At 45.5% G+C, this 17,826-nt stretch overlaps 1 protein-coding gene across 4 annotated transcripts in view; it reads left to right on the plus strand.

Moving 5' to 3' along the window:
- The first annotated feature begins 7,306 nt into the window (after window positions 1-7,306).
- The window catches only part of TARS3 (threonyl-tRNA synthetase 3), a 39,172-nt gene continuing 28,652 nt past the window's right edge, over window positions 7,307-17,826 (plus strand). The window contains exons 1-7 of one of the 4 annotated variants that reach the window (XM_072950672.1): window positions 7,307-7,674; window positions 8,627-8,692; window positions 9,510-9,706; window positions 12,028-12,151; window positions 13,354-13,475; window positions 15,042-15,159; window positions 17,628-17,692. In XM_072950672.1, the coding sequence (XP_072806773.1) occupies window positions 7,372-7,674; window positions 8,627-8,692; window positions 9,510-9,706; window positions 12,028-12,151; window positions 13,354-13,475; window positions 15,042-15,159; window positions 17,628-17,692 (995 nt within the window). In that variant the 5' untranslated portion in view covers window positions 7,307-7,371. Of the gene's footprint in view, window positions 7,675-7,808; window positions 7,898-8,626; window positions 8,693-9,509; window positions 9,707-12,027; window positions 12,152-13,353; window positions 13,476-15,041; window positions 15,160-17,627; window positions 17,693-17,826 lie in introns of those variants that run through there. The other 3 variants (XM_072950674.1, XM_072950675.1, XM_072950673.1) reach the window with 3 other exon arrangements.

Here is a 17,826-nt window from a genome sequence, read left to right on the forward strand (position 1 = left end):
CATTCTGAGGAACCAGGATATTTTTTTGTGCCTTTACCTGTAGAATGAAAGCTCAGGCCAGCTTCTTTTAACAGAACCTTAATCTATTAATATTTTGTGCCTTGCAGTTACAAGTCCTCATCAAAACCAGAAAGGAGCAACTCCTTGAGACAACTGAAACCACCCCTCAGGTGTGTGAGACTTTGTCTAAGGTTTTTCTTGATACAAGAGATTTACTTCTGTATCATGAGGTTTTAGAAAGAAGTACTGGATTTTTTTTAAAATAAAAATCAGTGTGGTGTTGAAGGCCATTATTAAGTAGTGGGGCTGTGGTGCCAGATATTTTGATCAGACCATCACTCAGCTCACCATTTTCCCCAGCAAACTGTGTTCTTACTTTGGAAATAGAGAAAAAAGCAGGTGGGCAGGTAAGGGCAGAATTCCTCCAGATGAGAGCAAAACGCACAGCAGGCCTTTGGCCCTCTGGAGCCCAGCTTTGGAAAAAAAGGCTCCACTCTCTTCTTATCACCATCCCGAGGACCTCACTGTGCTCCTAAGGAGGACACGCCGCTGTACACCCAGCGTGGGAGCACTCAGCTCAGCATCCTGTTTATAACTCATCGGGAGCCTGGACGGCGGTGGGCTCCTCCTCTCCTGCTCTCTCTGAGTGGTTGGCTTGTAGAAGAGAACCAAGACCCAGCCTGTCTCCTCAGCCTGGGCATGTGCAAAGCCAGGAAGCATCCCCTCCTGGGCTCCGGCGGCTCGGCAGGCAGTGCCTGCGGTGCGCGGACACCTGGAGGAGGACTCATCCCGCCGCACCAGGTGATGACAGGTCTGCTAGGAGGGGGAGGCCTTGGATTAAACCTGCAGCGCAGCCACCGCGGCCTAAATGGATTGTGCTGCACTAGTTGACCCCTTGCTGTAGTGAACTTTTTAAGATGCACAGGATGCAGTCTGGCTAATGCTGCCTCTTGTCCCCAAGTGAGCATTTCCACAGGTGCCCCCCTGCTTTACCCGCCACCTCCCGCAAACGATTATTTCAGCATCACAAACAGGTGCACAGTCTGCACTGAAACGCCTCATTGTGATGCTGGGAGCTGGGTCAGGAACCGTGCTGTTCATCTCTCCCTGGACTTCTCTGTGCCCTAAGCTGGGGCTGGACATGGCCTGACCGACCGCCTGGCTGCAGACAGTGAAGGAACTCAGCCAGAGCTGTCGGTTGCATCGGGCATTTGTTTTGCAACTCTTGGCTGGGTGCTATTTCTTAGCAGTGTGGTCCCTTTTCTTTTGGAAATTCGGACCCTTCTATGTGATGTCTTAGTTAAGTGATTCAGTCTCATACATGAGCCCTCTCCTCTGATCTGACCCTGGTGCCCACTTAATCCAGTCAGATTAGAAGCAGGGATTACTGCAGGGGCGGGGAGATCCCTGCCACAAACCACGCCCCATTGTAGATTAGCAGATATAATGAGGGCTCCAAGCCAGCCTTTGTGTTCCCCCAGCTTGGAGCCCCCAGGCACTGGGTGACCCTAGGATGCGACCTGGCTGGGTCTGCAGGTGACCGGTTCTTCGCTGGCTTGTATGCCTCCCAGGGCCTGCCCCTCTCCATCTGCCCAAGGGAGGGAAGCACCTCCCACTCACCTCCGGTGTCTTGTCTTTAAAAGTCACCATAGGATCATCAGCAGTTGCAGAGAAATGATTTAAAGAACCCCAGTTTTTTAAAAAACTTTTTTCCAGTTAGGAACTTAATGAAAAGATCTGTGATTATCATAATATTCTTGCCAGTTCTGTTTACAGAAGCAATCTGATGCTTTTCTACAAGTATCTGTGTGAAAGATTTAGTCTTCAGAAATCCAAACTCCCTTGTGATGGTCTGGTGGTGGTGACTCTAAAGAGCTTATCTTGGCTTTGTTTCTGACCTTGTATGTGACTTTGAGAAAATAATTTTAGGTCATCATGCAACTTTGTACTACCATGTGTTTCTTTCTTTAAATTGAAGTATAGTCAGTTTCCAATGTTATATTAACTTCTGGTGTACAGCATAGTGATTCAGTTATATATACATATATATGTTCTTTTCCATTATAGGTTATTACAAACTATTGAATATAGTTCCTTGTGCTATATGGTAGGACCCTGTTTATCTATTTTATATACAGTAGTTAGTATCTGTAAATCCCAAACTCCTAATTTATCCCTCCACCTGCCCCCACTTCTCCCCTGGCAACTACAAGTTTGCTTTCCATGTCTGTGAGTCTGTCTCTGTTTTGTAAATAAGTTCATTTGTGTCATTTTTTTCAGATTCCACATATAAGTGATATCATATAACCATGTGTTTCTGATGTTTTACCATCTTGGGGCCTTGCTAACTCTGAAGAGATTGCCTCTCGAGGGGTAGCCAGTTCCTAGAGAGGACAAAGGACTCGCCTGCAAGCATGACTTTCACAGGCAAGCCAGCCAATCCAGAGCCCACACCCCCAAATACCTCCTTTATGGGGCTCTCACACTTGGGGCCACTCTCCACATGCCCTAATCCAGGGCCAGGTACCAGAAAACAGCCCACTGAAAGATTTCAAACTGGCTCATCCTAAGCTTGTTTACCCTGCCTTGTCCATTCCTTCCAGCAGAAACCACAGTAAAGACTTGAACCCACCTTTTCCTCCTGCTCCTTCTGCCCCCTGGTGCCTCCCTACGTGGCCCCACCAGGCCTGGAGCAAAGCAACCACTCCTCATGGGGGATGTAACAAACTACCTTTTCAACAGCAGCGTTCTCCTGATCTGGTGGCCTCGTCCTGCCTCAATACCAATAAACTTGACGTTCTAAAGCATCCATTGAAAGCACAAACCCGGGGCTGCACTGTGACAATCCTGTGAAGCACTTGGAGTCTCCCAAGAACTGGACCAGAAGTCACAGAATCCCGACCACTCTCAACACCAGCATCGAAGGGCGTGTGCCCCACACTGATACTTCCAAGGGAATCAGCACCATCTGGTGGTATTTTGTAGTCTCACGGCCACTTTCTCTTTTTTAACTTATCTTTCTCGAGCAGTTTTAGGTTCACCACAAAGTTGACAGAAAGCACAGAAATTTTCCATTTACCCCCGGCCCCGTCCACTCACAGCCTCCCCCGCTATCAATGTCCCCTACCCGAGTGGCACATTGGTTACAATTATGCACCTACGTTGACTCATCCTTGCCCCCCAGAGTCCAAGGGCCACATTAGGGTGCCCTCCTGGTGGTGTCCATTCTATGGGTTTCGACAAATGTGTCATGATGCATATCCATCGTTATAGCGTCACAGAGAGTAGCTTCACTGCCCTAAAGATCCTCTGTACACCCCTTCTTCATCAGTGCCTGCCCCTCTCGATCATTTTACTGCCTCCACAGGCTGTTCTTACTTCAAGATTCTCCTGGGACACCCACTTTGCGCTGGTGCGTGATACAAAATAACAGTGACCAAGACAGACAACTTCCCTCCTTGGAGAAAAGGCACAGGTAGGGAGAGAAAAAAAATCAGGTGACACAGAAATGAAGTAATTACAACAAAGCTGAAAAAGATGCTGAGAGAAAATGGGGGTGGGGAGACCTTAAATAGAGTGGAGAGGTGGGCCCTTAAGTGACAACCTCCAAGATGAAAAGAAGTCGGATCTTAAGAGTGGACGGGAGCCATTATCAGGCTGAGATTCCGAGTGTGCAAATCCCAGAGCAGGAGAGAGAGGGATGCACCTTGGGGCTCCATGAAGCTGCACGTGGGCTTGGAGAGCATGGGGTTCTGGGGCAGTGACAGAAAGGTCATCAGTCCTGAGCTCAATCTGGCCAGCCTATATGGTCCTGAAAAGAAATTTGGATTTCCCTCCGTCTGCCATAGAGAGCTCCCGAGGGCTTTCCCTGGGGGAGAGAGTCTGAAAGATGCTTTCGGAGCCAGTACTCATTTTCAGATGCCTCGCATTTGAGGCTGTGAACATTTCCTATGCTAACATTTGTTCTCTCTCCCTCTGCAGTGTGTTTTTTTTCTGAACTATTTGGATGTAATAGACATCATGACACTTCTCCCCGAAATTCTTCCGCTTGTTTTTGCTGAGAAAGGAGATAATCCCTTCAATAACCTGAAGACAGTTATCAACCTCATAAATTCACATTAATAGCCTTGTCTGATATTCCATTCCTGTTCCAGTTCTGTCTGGTCAACCTAATAATGCCCTTTATTGCTTTTCACCCTCAGGGTCCAATCTGGGGTCGGTGTTGCATTTACTCATCATGGCTTTTTAGCCTCCTTTAACCTGGAACATTTCTACAGACATTATTGTTTATGATATCGACATTTTTGAAGAAAAGCTCCTCCTCCCCAATCATCCCCATGTTGTTAACACTGTGTTCCTCACTTTGTATTTATCCGCTGTTTCCTTGCGGTTATACTGAGATCATGCATTCAGGGGATGCGTGATGGCCACCTGTTTCTCACAGGTGATGTTAATTTTGATCAAGTATTGCATGATTTCTCGATCGTATAATTCCTTTTTGTCCTCTCCCTTGCAACTAATCAACATTCTACAGGGAGACACTTCACAACCATAAAAGTACCCTGCTGCTTCTCAAAGCTTCTCCCTAGAGTATTCTTGCCTGACCTGATCTCTCTGTGATGCTGGCAAAGTGATATTTTTCAAATCCACATTTACCTCTGCATTTACCATTTAGCAGGATTATCAGTATGAATTCCTGTATTTTTCAATGCTTTATTGTTCACAACTGAACTTAATTATTTTTGATGTTCAAGTGGTCCCAGGTGTGGCCAGTGGGAGCCCCTCCAAGCCGGTTCCTGTGTCCTGGTGACATGCTTCCATCATTTTGGGGGTGGTGGTGGGCACTTTCTTGCTTTCTAGCAAAACAAGGTGCTCCAGGCTTATCTTGAAACTTCGTGGGCTCCAGTCCTGGAATCAGCCCTTTCTCCCAGAAGCCCTGCTTCCTTTGGTGAGCAATGGTATTACAGGCCAAGATCTTGATGCTGAGTGTGCTCACTGCTGCTGGGTATGCCTGCTTCTTGACCCCTTCAGCACAGAGTATGAGGAAATACATGTGTGGACATACATGTACACATATACACATGCACATAAATGCTAGTCTTGCCAGCTGAAAGAAAACTACTTTTGATGGCCTTTAACTAACAGGTATAGAGAAAAAAGCAATAGCCAGGTCCACAGCTGCATGTGAGATGTCAGAGGTTATGTTGCTAGACTCCACCAATGTTAGCACGCCTGGAAGAGCAGCTGTGACTAGGGTCACCATCTAACCAAATTTAGGATCATCCACTGTAATCCTTCAACACGGGTTTGTCATCGACACGAGCTCAATAGGTGAGGTAAACGGAGGTGTGGTGAGAATCACACACCTGCACCTTTCAAGTCCTTGAGGGTGGCGGTCATCTCTGCCCTTCCTCCAGGAACATGGTGTTGGTTTTGCTGTACTTCTTTTGAAGGTCGAGAAAATCTCAGTGCCTTCCACCTGGCCCTTCTTACTAGAAGAGCCTTCAGTCTGTGGGTCAGGGAACCCCCATGGGGATTCTGCCAGTTGCTGATGATGTTTATTCAAACTCTGCTTTCTGAAACTGGGGAAATAACCACAGGGTGAGTCTGGGGAGCTGATGAGCTCGCTGTGAGGTAGATCCTGGACCAAACCTGGACACAGTCCAATGTCCAACAACAGGTAAATGAATAAATTAATTATACTACAACGTAGTGTAATAGCCGTACAATGGAATACTGCTCAAAGAGAGGACAGACGGAAGTAAAGACATACTCAACCACATGGGTGGATCTCAAAATTATTATGCTGAGTGAAAGGAGCCAAATAAAAGGAATACATACTGGATGATTCCATTTATAGAAAACTCTAGAAAATGCAAACCTGTAGTGACAGAAAGCAGATCAGAGGGCTCCTGGTGATTGGGGATGGGAGCCTAAGAGGGACAAATTACAGAGGAGTCTTAGGGCACTTTGGAAGCATAAGTAAGGCCCTGGCATTTGCCAATAGGTAGGTCATGGCGGGACAGGGACGGGAGGAGCAGAGGCCTTGTGGGGACAGGTGGTGAAGTGGCTGGAAGGCTGTGGGGCCCATGGGCCTATGTGACTGTCCAGAAGCTGATCAGGGGAGGGGACGACAAAGACACGGTGGTGAGTGTCAGTTTTGGACCCTCCTCCTGGGAGCTGTGTGTCCTGCCCCTCAGTTTCTTCTGGCTTGTCATGGTCCTAGAGTGGCATTCATCCACCTCTTCACCTTTCTAATATCTGCCAGCCGTTATCTTCTGAGCACCTGCTTCCCTTCCCAAGTGCACAGTCCAGACTGAGCTTCTCATCTCGGACCTCTAATGGCATGCGTTACCTGCATCTCATCATGACCCATTCAGTGAAAGTTTACCAAGGTTGAAAGGCACCATAGTGTTAAGCACACAAACAACGCACTGGGTTACATGAGAGTGAGTCTCAGCTATGTCATGTGGCTCTGGTGTGGCCTTGGTCAAGTCACTTAGCCTTTCTGTGCTTCACTTTCTCCATCTGTAAATAGATGTAACAATAGTGCCTCTTGTTGCAAGTATTAAACAAGTTAATACCTGTGTAAAGAACTTAGAACATTGTTTGCCACATTCTAAACCCTCAGAATGCAAATAAAAACCAATCTGTGTTCCTAGCACAGGAGGCTTTGTGCTCATGGTTATGAAGTATATAAAGCCGTATGTGACATTTGCCCTGGACTCAAGAAGTTAGCATTTTTATGCTGTCAGATTTAAATTTTTGTAGAGAACTGTGTGCCCTGGTGCAGTGGCCTCTGCACTTAGGCAGCCTTAGCACGAGGCCAAAGAAGATCGATTTTTTTTTTTCAGTGGCCACTTTCCAGAGCCTGGTTGCAAGTTAAAAGAATGATGACTACGAGAACTCAAGCGGAGAAAGACAGGAACCATCCTGGTAAGGGTCATGTTACCCTTCCCGAGGTTTTGAACAATTTGTTTCAACAGAGATATGACATACTGGTAGCTATGAGGGCAACGTGAGCCTAGGCAAGGCCCACCACGGCTCTCCAGGCCATTCTGCAGACACCCCACGCACAAATAGCCTTGAGCCTCACTCAGACAAACAGCTATCAGTGCGCAGATCTGGCCCGCCCCTCCCGTTGTCCCGCCCCTACATTTCCTTTAGCCCCGCCCCTGCAGTGCGCAGACCCCGCCCTGGCCCTCCAGGTCACCCCGCCCCCAGCCCGCGCAGCGCGCAGGCCCGGGCCCGCCTCTCCTCGTCGCTCACCCCCGCCCGCCGCCGTGCGCCCAGTAGCTCTCTACCATTGGCCACGGCCAACGCCACAGTCCCCAGCCCGCGCGGCGTCTGTACCTGTGGGAGGTGGGTATCATGGCGGCGGAGACCCTGGCGGCGGAGGCCGTGGCTTCGCGCCTGGAGCGGCAGGAGGAGGACATCCGCTGGCTGTGGGCGGAGGTCCACCGCCTGAAGGACGAGCAGCTGAACGCGCCCGACCGGTGCCAGGCGGAGGGGCCGTGCCTGACGCGGGAGGTGGCGCAGCTCCGGGCCGAGAATCGCGAGCTGCGCCACCGCCTGTACCGCCTGCGGCTGTGCCTCACGGAGGAGCTGAGCCACCAGGCGCGCCTGGAAAGCGCGGCACCAGGGGAGGCCGGTCCCGCTGCGGCGGGCGCGCAGGTATGGGCCGGGGGTCAGGGGCCGGGGGGCGGGGTGGGGCTTCCGGGGCGGGACCGCGGTCGGGGGGCTTGACCTCCCGGGGCGGTGGTCAGGAGTCAGGGGTGGAGTGCGGGGCGGGTGCCCGCAAGGCCTGCCCCTCCTTAGCCCTTCCGGGCGCGCTTGCCGTGACCGACTACACACCTGGGGCCGTTGCCCTTCCGGCCGTCGCCAGACTGACCTGATGGTGTCATTTCTCAGCTCTTTCGCTAAATTGCCAGCCGCAGATGTTCTTCTTTCGCAGAAATACCATTTTCCTTTCTCTGGGAAAGATGCTGGAGTGTTTCAAACTCACTGTTCTTTTTCTTGGGCAGGGAGACCAACAGCTACTTCCCTAAACCGTTCCATTTTTTTCTAATCAGTGGCTGGATCTGTTGATAGGTGGTTTGGGGTTTTTTGTTGTTGTTGCCATGTTTGGGGCTGTCTTGAGATTTGTGTACTTAACATTATTTAATAGCGTGTTTCAGTGTTTTGGTCCCCTTAAGGACACTTTACCTTCCTGTAACAGCACACATTTTCTGAGTTCTAAAGGCTTGCTCATACAGTGGTCCTTCTTCCCCAGGGTTAGTAACCGTGGTGCACTGGCCATATCTTCATGAAATAGTGCATTTGAAGTCTCTGCCCTCAGCTGTGTAACCGTTCTTCAGTGACATTATTTGTTTAAAATTAAGAGGGGAAAAACTTTTAAGTGTACTTAGCAAGAATGTGTGAAAGTGCACATTCAGGAAGGACTGAACCCCAGAAGACGCATCACCCACTGAGGGCTGGATGTGATATCAGGAGAACCCCAGCCTTGAGCCTCTCTCAGACACAGGGTGCTGACTCCCTGCTGGCTGGTCCCTCTCCTTCCTCAGGTTTCAGGTGTGTTACTCTTTGTGGTCATGGGGATGAGTCATTATTTATCTTTATTTCTCAGCCTCCTCCTAGTCAAAGCCAAGAAAAGGACGTTAAAAAGGAGAAGGAAAGCGAGCCTTACAGTGAAGTAAGTCGTTGCTATGAAAATAATACAAAACACTACCCGTAAATTAAATATGCCTGTGTAGTTAGTTGCCCAGGACTTGTAATTAAAACGTAGTTAACTAATTGAGCGCAGAGAACTATATTCAATATCTTGTAATAACTTTTAGTGAAAAAGAATATGAAAACAAATATATGTATGTATATGTGTGACTGGGACATTATGCTGCACGCCAGAAATTGACACAGCATTGTAAATTGACTATACTAAATAAAGAAAAAACATAGTCACTAATTAAATTACAACTCGACCGCAGCAGTGTGTGTAAAATTTTGTAAGCCTTAGACACAAGATGAGCCAGCCACACAGCTGTAAAGTGCACCTTAGTGTATTGAAGTTGAAATAGCTGAGCTCTGCTTTTGGGTCATGGAAACTGGCCTCTCTGCCTTTTCAGTATAAATCATTAAAACCACCAGAGAGCATTTGGTGGGAGCAAAGGAGGAGTACCTGGCCCCAAGGGGATCCATCTGATTGAGTTCAGATGAACAGAGAAGCGATCAGAGAACAGAGGAAGGTGGTGTGTCATCACAGGCTGAATTGTGTACACGTGGAGAAGGGCGATGCCGCTGGGTGTCAAGGTTAGAAGAGGAGGGCTTTGAGCTGGACCCTGGGGGCTATGAAGGTGTTGGATACTCAGGGAGTCTTCAGAGGTGAGGAAAACAGAGTGACAGAGGCTGGTGCTGCGAACATGGGGGTAGAGGTGGGTTGTTGGTTATTTAGGGCTGAGCAGTTAGGCAAATTGGGCTGTGTGTTAGCCTGACTGTGTTCTAATGGTTTTCAGCTGAAGAATCAACCACATTTTGTGAAGGAAAGATTGAAGCTGTTTGAAATACTGAAGAAAGAGCATCAGCTCTTACTGGCCATTTATGACAGAAAGGCGGACACCAGCAACGTGATCACAGTTCGAGTGGCTGATGGGAAAACAGTGGAAGGGGAAGCTTGGAAAACAACACCTTACGACGTGGCAGCTGAGATTAGGTAAACTGTAGTTGGGAGAAGAGAGTCTGTTAAGTATTGCACCAGAGTTTGGTGAAATGTGCTCCTAGGGTTGGCTAAATTTTTTTTTTCTTAGTTGAATAAAATTAAACAAAGTTAATTTTTTTCTTCCCTTTTAGAGAGGCCATTTAATAAGTAATTGAATATCAGAATACAATCTCATCCTCTTCAAAGGGTCCAATTTTTAAACTTTTAAGAAAAATATATAAAGCAGAGAAAAGTGTATCATCCTTGACAGGCGACATTGTATTGATTTGGTTCTTCATCAAGACATTTCTATGAGATTTTACAGATCTTTGCTGGACTTGACTCCAAGCCATTATTCCACCAGTAAATGACCATGGGTGGTTCAAAGAACCAATGTGGGCAGATCGCTAAATCTTTCCAACCCTGTTTTCTTACATCTTAAGTGGAAATAATAATACTTTTTTCTTTTACCTTATAAGGTTGTAAAGATTAAATGAAATCCTATATCTGAAAGATACCCTAAAAATTAAAGCATTTCTAGAAAGGTACAAAAAGACTTATTTATTATAGATTTAAGATACATGCTAATATTAGAGCTATGGTCAGCCCTGGAGTAAGACCTTCCTACAAATTAGATGCTTCAGTGAAGCCATTGTTTTGACTACTGTTAATTCCTGGCATTATATAAAATTCTGTGGAAGCTATAGCTCAAAACTGCCACGTTATAAACACATTATTGAAAAAGAAACTTTTCAACAGTTGAAATCCTCAGATTTCTTTTGGAAACTATGGTTAAGATTGTGTTTCTTTTTCAACTTATTATATCACACAGCCCAAAGGCCCCTCCCAACCTGTTCCTGCGTTTTCCAGGAGAGATGAATAGATGTGCTGGGGAAAGTGGGCTTTGAGGCAAAAATGTGTGTGTTTCCTCAGAAGAGCCAGTTTGCATGTGGGCATAGTGAAGTCTGAGAAGCCCCACGTGGAAGAAATAGTTCCCAGCGTGGGGACAGTGCAATTTGGTTACAGAACATTCTCTTCCCTGGGCAATTAGTGACGGGCATTTCCATAGGGTCCCAGTTTAAAACTACCTTTAAGTTTAGTGACCGAGAGGTCGCAGGAGTGTCTCAGAAGTAGAATTGTCCAAAAGTAAAGGATGGGCAAAGCTGTATCAGGTAAACTTGGGAAGAAGCAAGTAGTGGTCATAACATTCCTATCAGACAGCAGACCTCAGGGCTGAAATCATCGAATGAGATAGTGAGGCTTATTTTTAAAATAGAAGAACAGTATAATCACAATGATTATTTGTCATGAACCTTACTTATATAACATAGCACCAAACCAGAAATACAAAATTATAGAAACTTAAGAGCGGTAGACTATAACATGCCTTTCTCAGTTTTTGACAGATCAAATAAGCAAAAAGTAAGCTTACTCATGTGTGAATGACATGGTAAGGCAGACTTAGTGGATGCTCACCGACGTCTGTCCTCTGTAGGCACAAAGAGTGCCCCACTCTGTTAGCTCCACAGAATCTCAATAAAATGCAGATGCTCAGCATCCTATGAGTAAGTGAAATCAGTTATGAACTCAGTAAACATTAAATGGCAACAAGACAAAATCAAACTAGGAAATTAAAAAAAACTTCAAAGTAAATCAGGTGAAAGAAAATAAAAACAAATATTCCTTAGAAATAAAAAGAATGAAAAGAAGTATTCTCAGATAATACTTTGAATGAGGTGAATACATTTCAAAATTTATAAAATACATCTGAAGTGATCAGAAACAGATTCGTAGTCTTGAAGGCTTTTGTTATTGAACAAGAAAAAAGAAACAGACTAAGAATTCAACTCAGGCAGTTAGAAAAGGAACAACTAAACAAGGAGGAAATTGTAAAAAAGTGAGTTAGAGTAGAATATTAATGTAGAAACTGTTAGAATACGTAAAGGTCCAGTGAGGTGACTGGATATAAAAATAAAATTTAAAAATAATAGTTTCATTAAATTTTACTGCCTGTTCCTTTGGTTTCCTGAGAATTGATTGCATAGATGATTATTCCTGCTTTGGGGAAGCGACCTCATGTAGTGAGATGTATGTGATTTTTATTTTATTCTTGGGCATTCTCTTGTTTTCTGAGTTTTTACCATGAACTATAACATGACTTTTGTGCTTAAAATAAATGTTACAGAATTTAAAAAAAACTCTGTCCTATTAGTTTGTGTTTGTACTTTCTATCCATGTAAAGAAGAAACGTGCCCGGGAGATTATTTTCATCTTTTGTTTTAGTGAATCTTTGTAGCTGGTGATAAGTTAACCCCAAATGACTTTTCTCTCACTAGTCAGGAGCTGGCTGAAGACACAGTAGTAGCCAAAGTCAATGGTGAATTATGGGACTTGGACCGCCCATTGGAAGGGGACTCCACTCTAGAGCTGCTTCTGTTTGATAATGAGGAAGCCCAAGCTGTAAGTACTTAGAAACCAACCAACCAACCGAACTTGGGGTATTTGTGTCGTAAATTATGTACAAAGCCACATACTGAAGACCATGCACCAAAGAAAATGCTAGGGCCAATGCTGGCAGTTTGCCTGCTGCCTGGCACCCTCCAGAGCAGAGGGGCCCTGCCCTAGGACTGATCTGTCCCTCTGGGGTGTTTGCAGATCATATCCCAGCCTGATGCCCTGGATCCAGGCTGCACCTGGTCTGCTCAGCCAGCTAATCCCTCTCCTCCAATGTATTATCTCAGATAGCTTCCTAACTGTCACTCGTTTCCTATTTAAGGGAAAGAAAGTGCAAGCACTTTCAGTGACTGGTTAGTTTTAATTTATCCCTAAACCATAGATTCCTTGGTAATTCAAAACCAAGTCAATTTTCTGAACTTGTAGAGCTAGTGACGGGCCCTTGGACTGTGGTAAATGAACTCATGTGGACCCTACCCAGGGGACGAGGCAGCCAGCAGGCCTTCCATGGGACACCTTGGTCTTCCTGAGTCATCTTTCAAACTCCCATAGCCACGTGCTGGTCTATGCATGGAGACTGCTGTGTGGATGCAAAATCTTGTTCACATTAGCGGTATCAGGAATAGCCACCAAGCCCTCCGCATCTGACTCGGAGAGGCTGCCTGGGGCAGAAGGAAGGGCGCCAGTGTCCGTCACTTCCTGGGTCATCCTTGGCTGTGGGTCTGAACCCGGCTTCACGCGGCTGCTCTGCTCAGTGTTCCGAGCCAGTGGATGGTTGAGGCTTTCACAGTAAAATGCATGGAAGGAAATGACTTGGGGGCTGTGCTTCAGCTGTGACTCAGAGCAGCACTTGGGCCCTGGGACCAAGCCAAGGGCCCTGCTGGAATTCCACAGAGGCTCAGGAAACTTACCCTTGTCATCACAGTTGTTCTGTTCAAATTGATGTTGCCTTGTGTCCTGGTGTCTAGCCCCTTCCTTGTGTTACCCTTGCTTCCACGTGTTATGTGCCTGATAATTTCCTGTGACATGTTATTTTTTGGGGGGGTGAGGGGAGGTGATTGTGTTTATTATTTGTTTATTTATTTAATAGAGGTACTGCGGATTGAACCCAGGACCTCGTGCATGCTAAGTATGCACTCTGCCACTGAGCTCTGCCCTCCCCTCCCTGTGACATATTGTTGACAGCATGGCCTCTGTCCTGCCCCCAGGTGTACTGGCACTCCAGTGCCCATGTTCTCGGGGAAGCCATGGAACTCTACTACGGAGGCCACTTGTGCTACGGGCCACCCATTGAAGCTGGATTTTACTATGACATGTTCCTGGAAGACAGGTAACACCTCTGCAGACTCACGTCTCCTCTAGCTCACTGTTTTACAATGGTTACGTCTTCGTCCAGTGAGTGAATATATTACATCATGTGGTTATAGACTGGGTAAGCATTTTTTGAAAATTATTTTTTTAATGAGTTTAGGTTCAAGGATAATTTCTCAGATTGTTTTCTTTCTTTTCAGAAGGGAGTGATTAATCTAATTGAGGAGTTGCCAGGGCATAGACCTAATTAAGACCGGAATTGTAAGGCTGATCCCCAGAGAGCACTCACTCAGTTCTGCTCCCTGGTATCTAACGGGCGCCGTCCACCTCGGCGGGGCATTGCACCCAGGTGGATACCAGAGAGGTGGCTCACAGTCAGGGATCTGTGCTTGAAATCTTAGCAAGATCCCCAGTCCCAACCATGTGTGCCTCCGTCTTCCTCATGGCCCCTAAGGATGCTGCCAGCAGTCAGAATTGAAGCCTGAGGACTCTTCCATCACCCCGGCCCCTCGCCACCACCTGCCACCTAGTCTCTCACAGCAATCTTGCCAGTTTTGTCTCCTAATTAGTTATCCTATCCCCATCTTCTCCTCTCTGCTTCTGCCCTAATTCGGACCCATAGCACCTCTGGCCTGGACGATGGTGGTACATCTTCCTTTTGTCTGTTGCCCCCATACTGCTTAGGAGATGCCCCTCACCGAGCATCCGGGGGCAGCAGGTTCCGCTTGTTGCCACCACCCAGGACCCGTTCAGCAGGGTTTGCTGATGGCCTCGCATGAGCTCCGTGCTTGGTGCTGGTGATTCCACCGAGAATAGACCAGCTAGTCCTCGTGGAGTTAGTGGTCTGGTTGGGGGAAGACAGACAGTCAGGAGTGATGAGCGTGATGAAGGACAGTAACCTGGCGTGGGGAGGTATCTGCCAGTGCAGGCAGGTGGTCAGCCTGAGCACGGTGGCAGCTACAGTCAACAGGGACTGGATGGAGGGAGCCCACCCTGGGGCTGTTCAGGGGTCGGTGTTTGTGGACATTTGGGGGAAGAACATTCTAGGCCTCTGAGACAGCCTGGTGTAGGGATCTGTATAGCCTGTTTGAGGAGTGGCAGGGAGGCCACATGGCCAGAGGGGAGAGGGCACCAACCAGGAGTCCCCGAGAGAAGTCAGCCCAGGCACCCTGCAGTTCACGTCCCAGGTTTTCCTCCCAACCTGCTTCCCAGCCAGCAAGGGCAGGGGTGCGGCAAGCACCTCACACACTCCTTAGAACAAAAACAGAAGTGTGTGAAGGATGAGGACGGCCGGCGGGAAGATCAGGCCTCGAAGCTGCTTATAGTCCTGCGTGGGGTGTTCTAAGAACCCAGGGCAGGTACCTCATATGCTGGTGCCTCCATCTCCTGCTTTGAGAAGTAGGATTATCTGCCTGGTGAACGGACATGTGAGTTTCTGAAATCCTGGTTCAGTAAAGGACCTCATGCCTTGATGTAGGAAGCAAGTCACTAGTGACGAAGGCCACAGGGCAACAAAGTTCCACAAAAAGGAACAGGCACGATGTCTGGAAAATCTGTGTTGATTCCTCTGGGCTTTTCTCTGCAGAGCAGTGTCAAGTGAAGAGCTGTCAGCGCTGGAGAACTTGTGTAAGGCCATCATACAGGAGAAGCAGCCTTTCGAAAGATTGGAGGTCAGCAAGGACGTCCTCTTGGACATGTTTAAGGTGATTTCAGGAAACTCTTTACAGTTAAAAAAAAAAAACCTCTAGCCAGGAAGAAAAAAATATATATATATATGTGTAACATATATATACATTTGTTTTTAATTTGCTTTCTTTTTTATTGAAGTATAGTCCATTTACAATGTTGTCTCAGTTTCTGGTGTACAGCATAATGTTTCAGTCATACATGAACATACATATATTCCTTTCCATATTCTTTTTCATTATAGGTTATATAAGATATTGAATATAGTTCCCTGTGCTCTACAGTAGAAACTTGTTGTTTATTTTATATATAGTAGTTACTGTCTGCAAATCTTGAACTCCCAGTTTTTCCCTTCCCACGCCCTTTATCCCCTGGTGATCATAAGTTTGTTTTCTATGTCTGTGAGTCTGTTTCTGTTTTGTAGATAAGATCATTTGTGTCAGTTTTTTCTAGATTCCACATATAAGAGATATACGATATTTTTCTTTCTCTTTCTGGCTTCACTTAGTATAACGATCTCTAGGTCCATCCATGTTGTTGCAAATGGCATTATTTTATTCTTTTTATGGCTGAGTAGTATTGCATTGTATACATACACCACAGCTTCTTTATCCAGTCATCTGTCAATGGACATTTAGGTTGCTTCCATGTTCGGCTGTTGTATATAGTGCTGCTTTAAATATATTCTTAATTTTATTTTTAAGATCACAAATATCAGAGAAAGCACAAAACTTGAAAGCACAGCATTGTTAGTCCGGTGAGCTTGAATTAAAAAGTTCATTAGGGTTTGGTAAAAGTTGCAACTGCTCTTTTTGTGTGTGTGGTGAAATATCCAAAATATAAAATTTACCACTTTAATCATTTTTTAAGTAGGCAGTTCTGTGGCATTAGGTGTATCCACATCTTGTGCAGCCATCACCAGCATCTGTCTCCAAGCTATTTCATCTTCCTCAGGAGAAATGCTGTACCCATTAAACATGAACTCACCGCTCTCCGTCCTCTCTTTCTGTCTCTAGATTTGACTACTCTTAGAACCTCATATGAGTGGAATCATCCAATAATTGTCCTTTTGTGACTGGCCTATTTTCACTCAACAATGTCCTCAAGATTCATCCATGTGGTAGCCTATGTCAGAATTTCCTTCCTTGTTTGAGACTGAATAATATTCCATTGTAGGATAGCCCATGTTTTGTTTATTCATTCATTGTCCATGGACATCCTTTGACTAGTGAGAAAAATGTTGCTATGAACACAGGTGTACGAATATCTGTTCCAGACCCTGCTTTCAGTTCTTTTGAGAAGAACTCAGATGTGGAATTACTGAATTATACAGAAATTCTATTTCATTTTTCAAATGACTATCATACTTTTTGCCACCATGGCTGCACCATTTTACATTCCCACCAGCAGCACACAGGGTTCCAATTTCTCCACATTCTTGCCAACCTGACTTACTGTTTTTTAAATACTAACCATCCTCCTGGGTGTGAGGTGGCATCTCATTGTAGTTTTTCTTTGCGTTGCTCTAATGGCTGATGATGCTTGTTGGCATCATTTGTTGGTTCGTGTACTTGTTGGCCTTTGTTTATCTTCTTTGGAGAGATGTCTAGTCAAATCTTTCACCTTTTTTTGTGTTGAGTTTTTTGTTTTTTGATGTTGTAGGAGTTCTTGATATAGTCTGGCTATTAATCTCATATCAGACACCTGATTTGCAATTGTTTTCGCCCATTCTGTGGGTTGAGAACTAAACTCGATCAAACCTTGTGAAGAAAAATGACTTGTTTTTAACCTATATGTATGAAACAGTTAAATCACACAAATCTATTTTTTTTCCTCCAACAAAACTACCTCTTTTAGGTAGTTATTTAGTATACAGTGTCTGGCACCATAGTTGTAGTAATAAAGGCAGAGAAGAAAGAAAAAGTGCCAGCTAAGTTTTTTAATGTAATGATATCATTTACTCTAAGTTTTGTTTTACTTTGTACACAGATCCATAGTATAGCTATGTCCTCGGAGTTTTATTTATGTCATTAAAATTGGAATCTTGAAGAACAGTGCTGTCCAGTAATGCAGTCCACAAATCTGAGCTGTGTATGTAATCTTAAATTTTCTGGTAGCCACTTTTTGAAAGTAAAAGAAAGCTGAAATTAATTTTTGTAACATTTTATTTAACCCAGTGAATCAAAAATATTACTGCAACATGAAACCAACATAGGAAATAATTAATGAGCTATTTATATTCTTTTTTTCACATTATGCCTGTGAAATCCAGTGCGTTTTGCAGATTAGCTGCGTTTCGAGTGCTCAGTGGCCTCTTGGTTCCCATCCTGGACAGCAAACCCTGGGCTGTGAGCTCTCTGTTGCCCCACGGCCTCAGCATCAAGAACTTAGTCAACACCCATTCAATGTCTGTTAAAAGAAGTGAACATTTTTTTCCCCACTTAAACATTTTATGTGATAATATTTAATATGTTTTTCTTTGTAGTACAATAAATTTAAATGCCGCATCCTGAATGAGAAGGTTAACACTCCGACAACCACAGTTTACAGGTAAAGCGTGTGAATTTCAAGCACTGCTCAGTGGCGAATTTGAAGGCAGTAGCGGTAGAAGCAGTTTGTCTTGGTGGGGGTGGTCTGTGTGTACATTTGCTTAGTTGATATGACTTTAGATGGGGACTCCGAAA

This window comes from Vicugna pacos, chromosome 27, assembly GCF_048564905.1.
Source record: "Vicugna pacos chromosome 27, VicPac4, whole genome shotgun sequence".
NCBI classification, from domain to species: Eukaryota; Metazoa; Chordata; class Mammalia; order Artiodactyla; family Camelidae; genus Vicugna; species Vicugna pacos.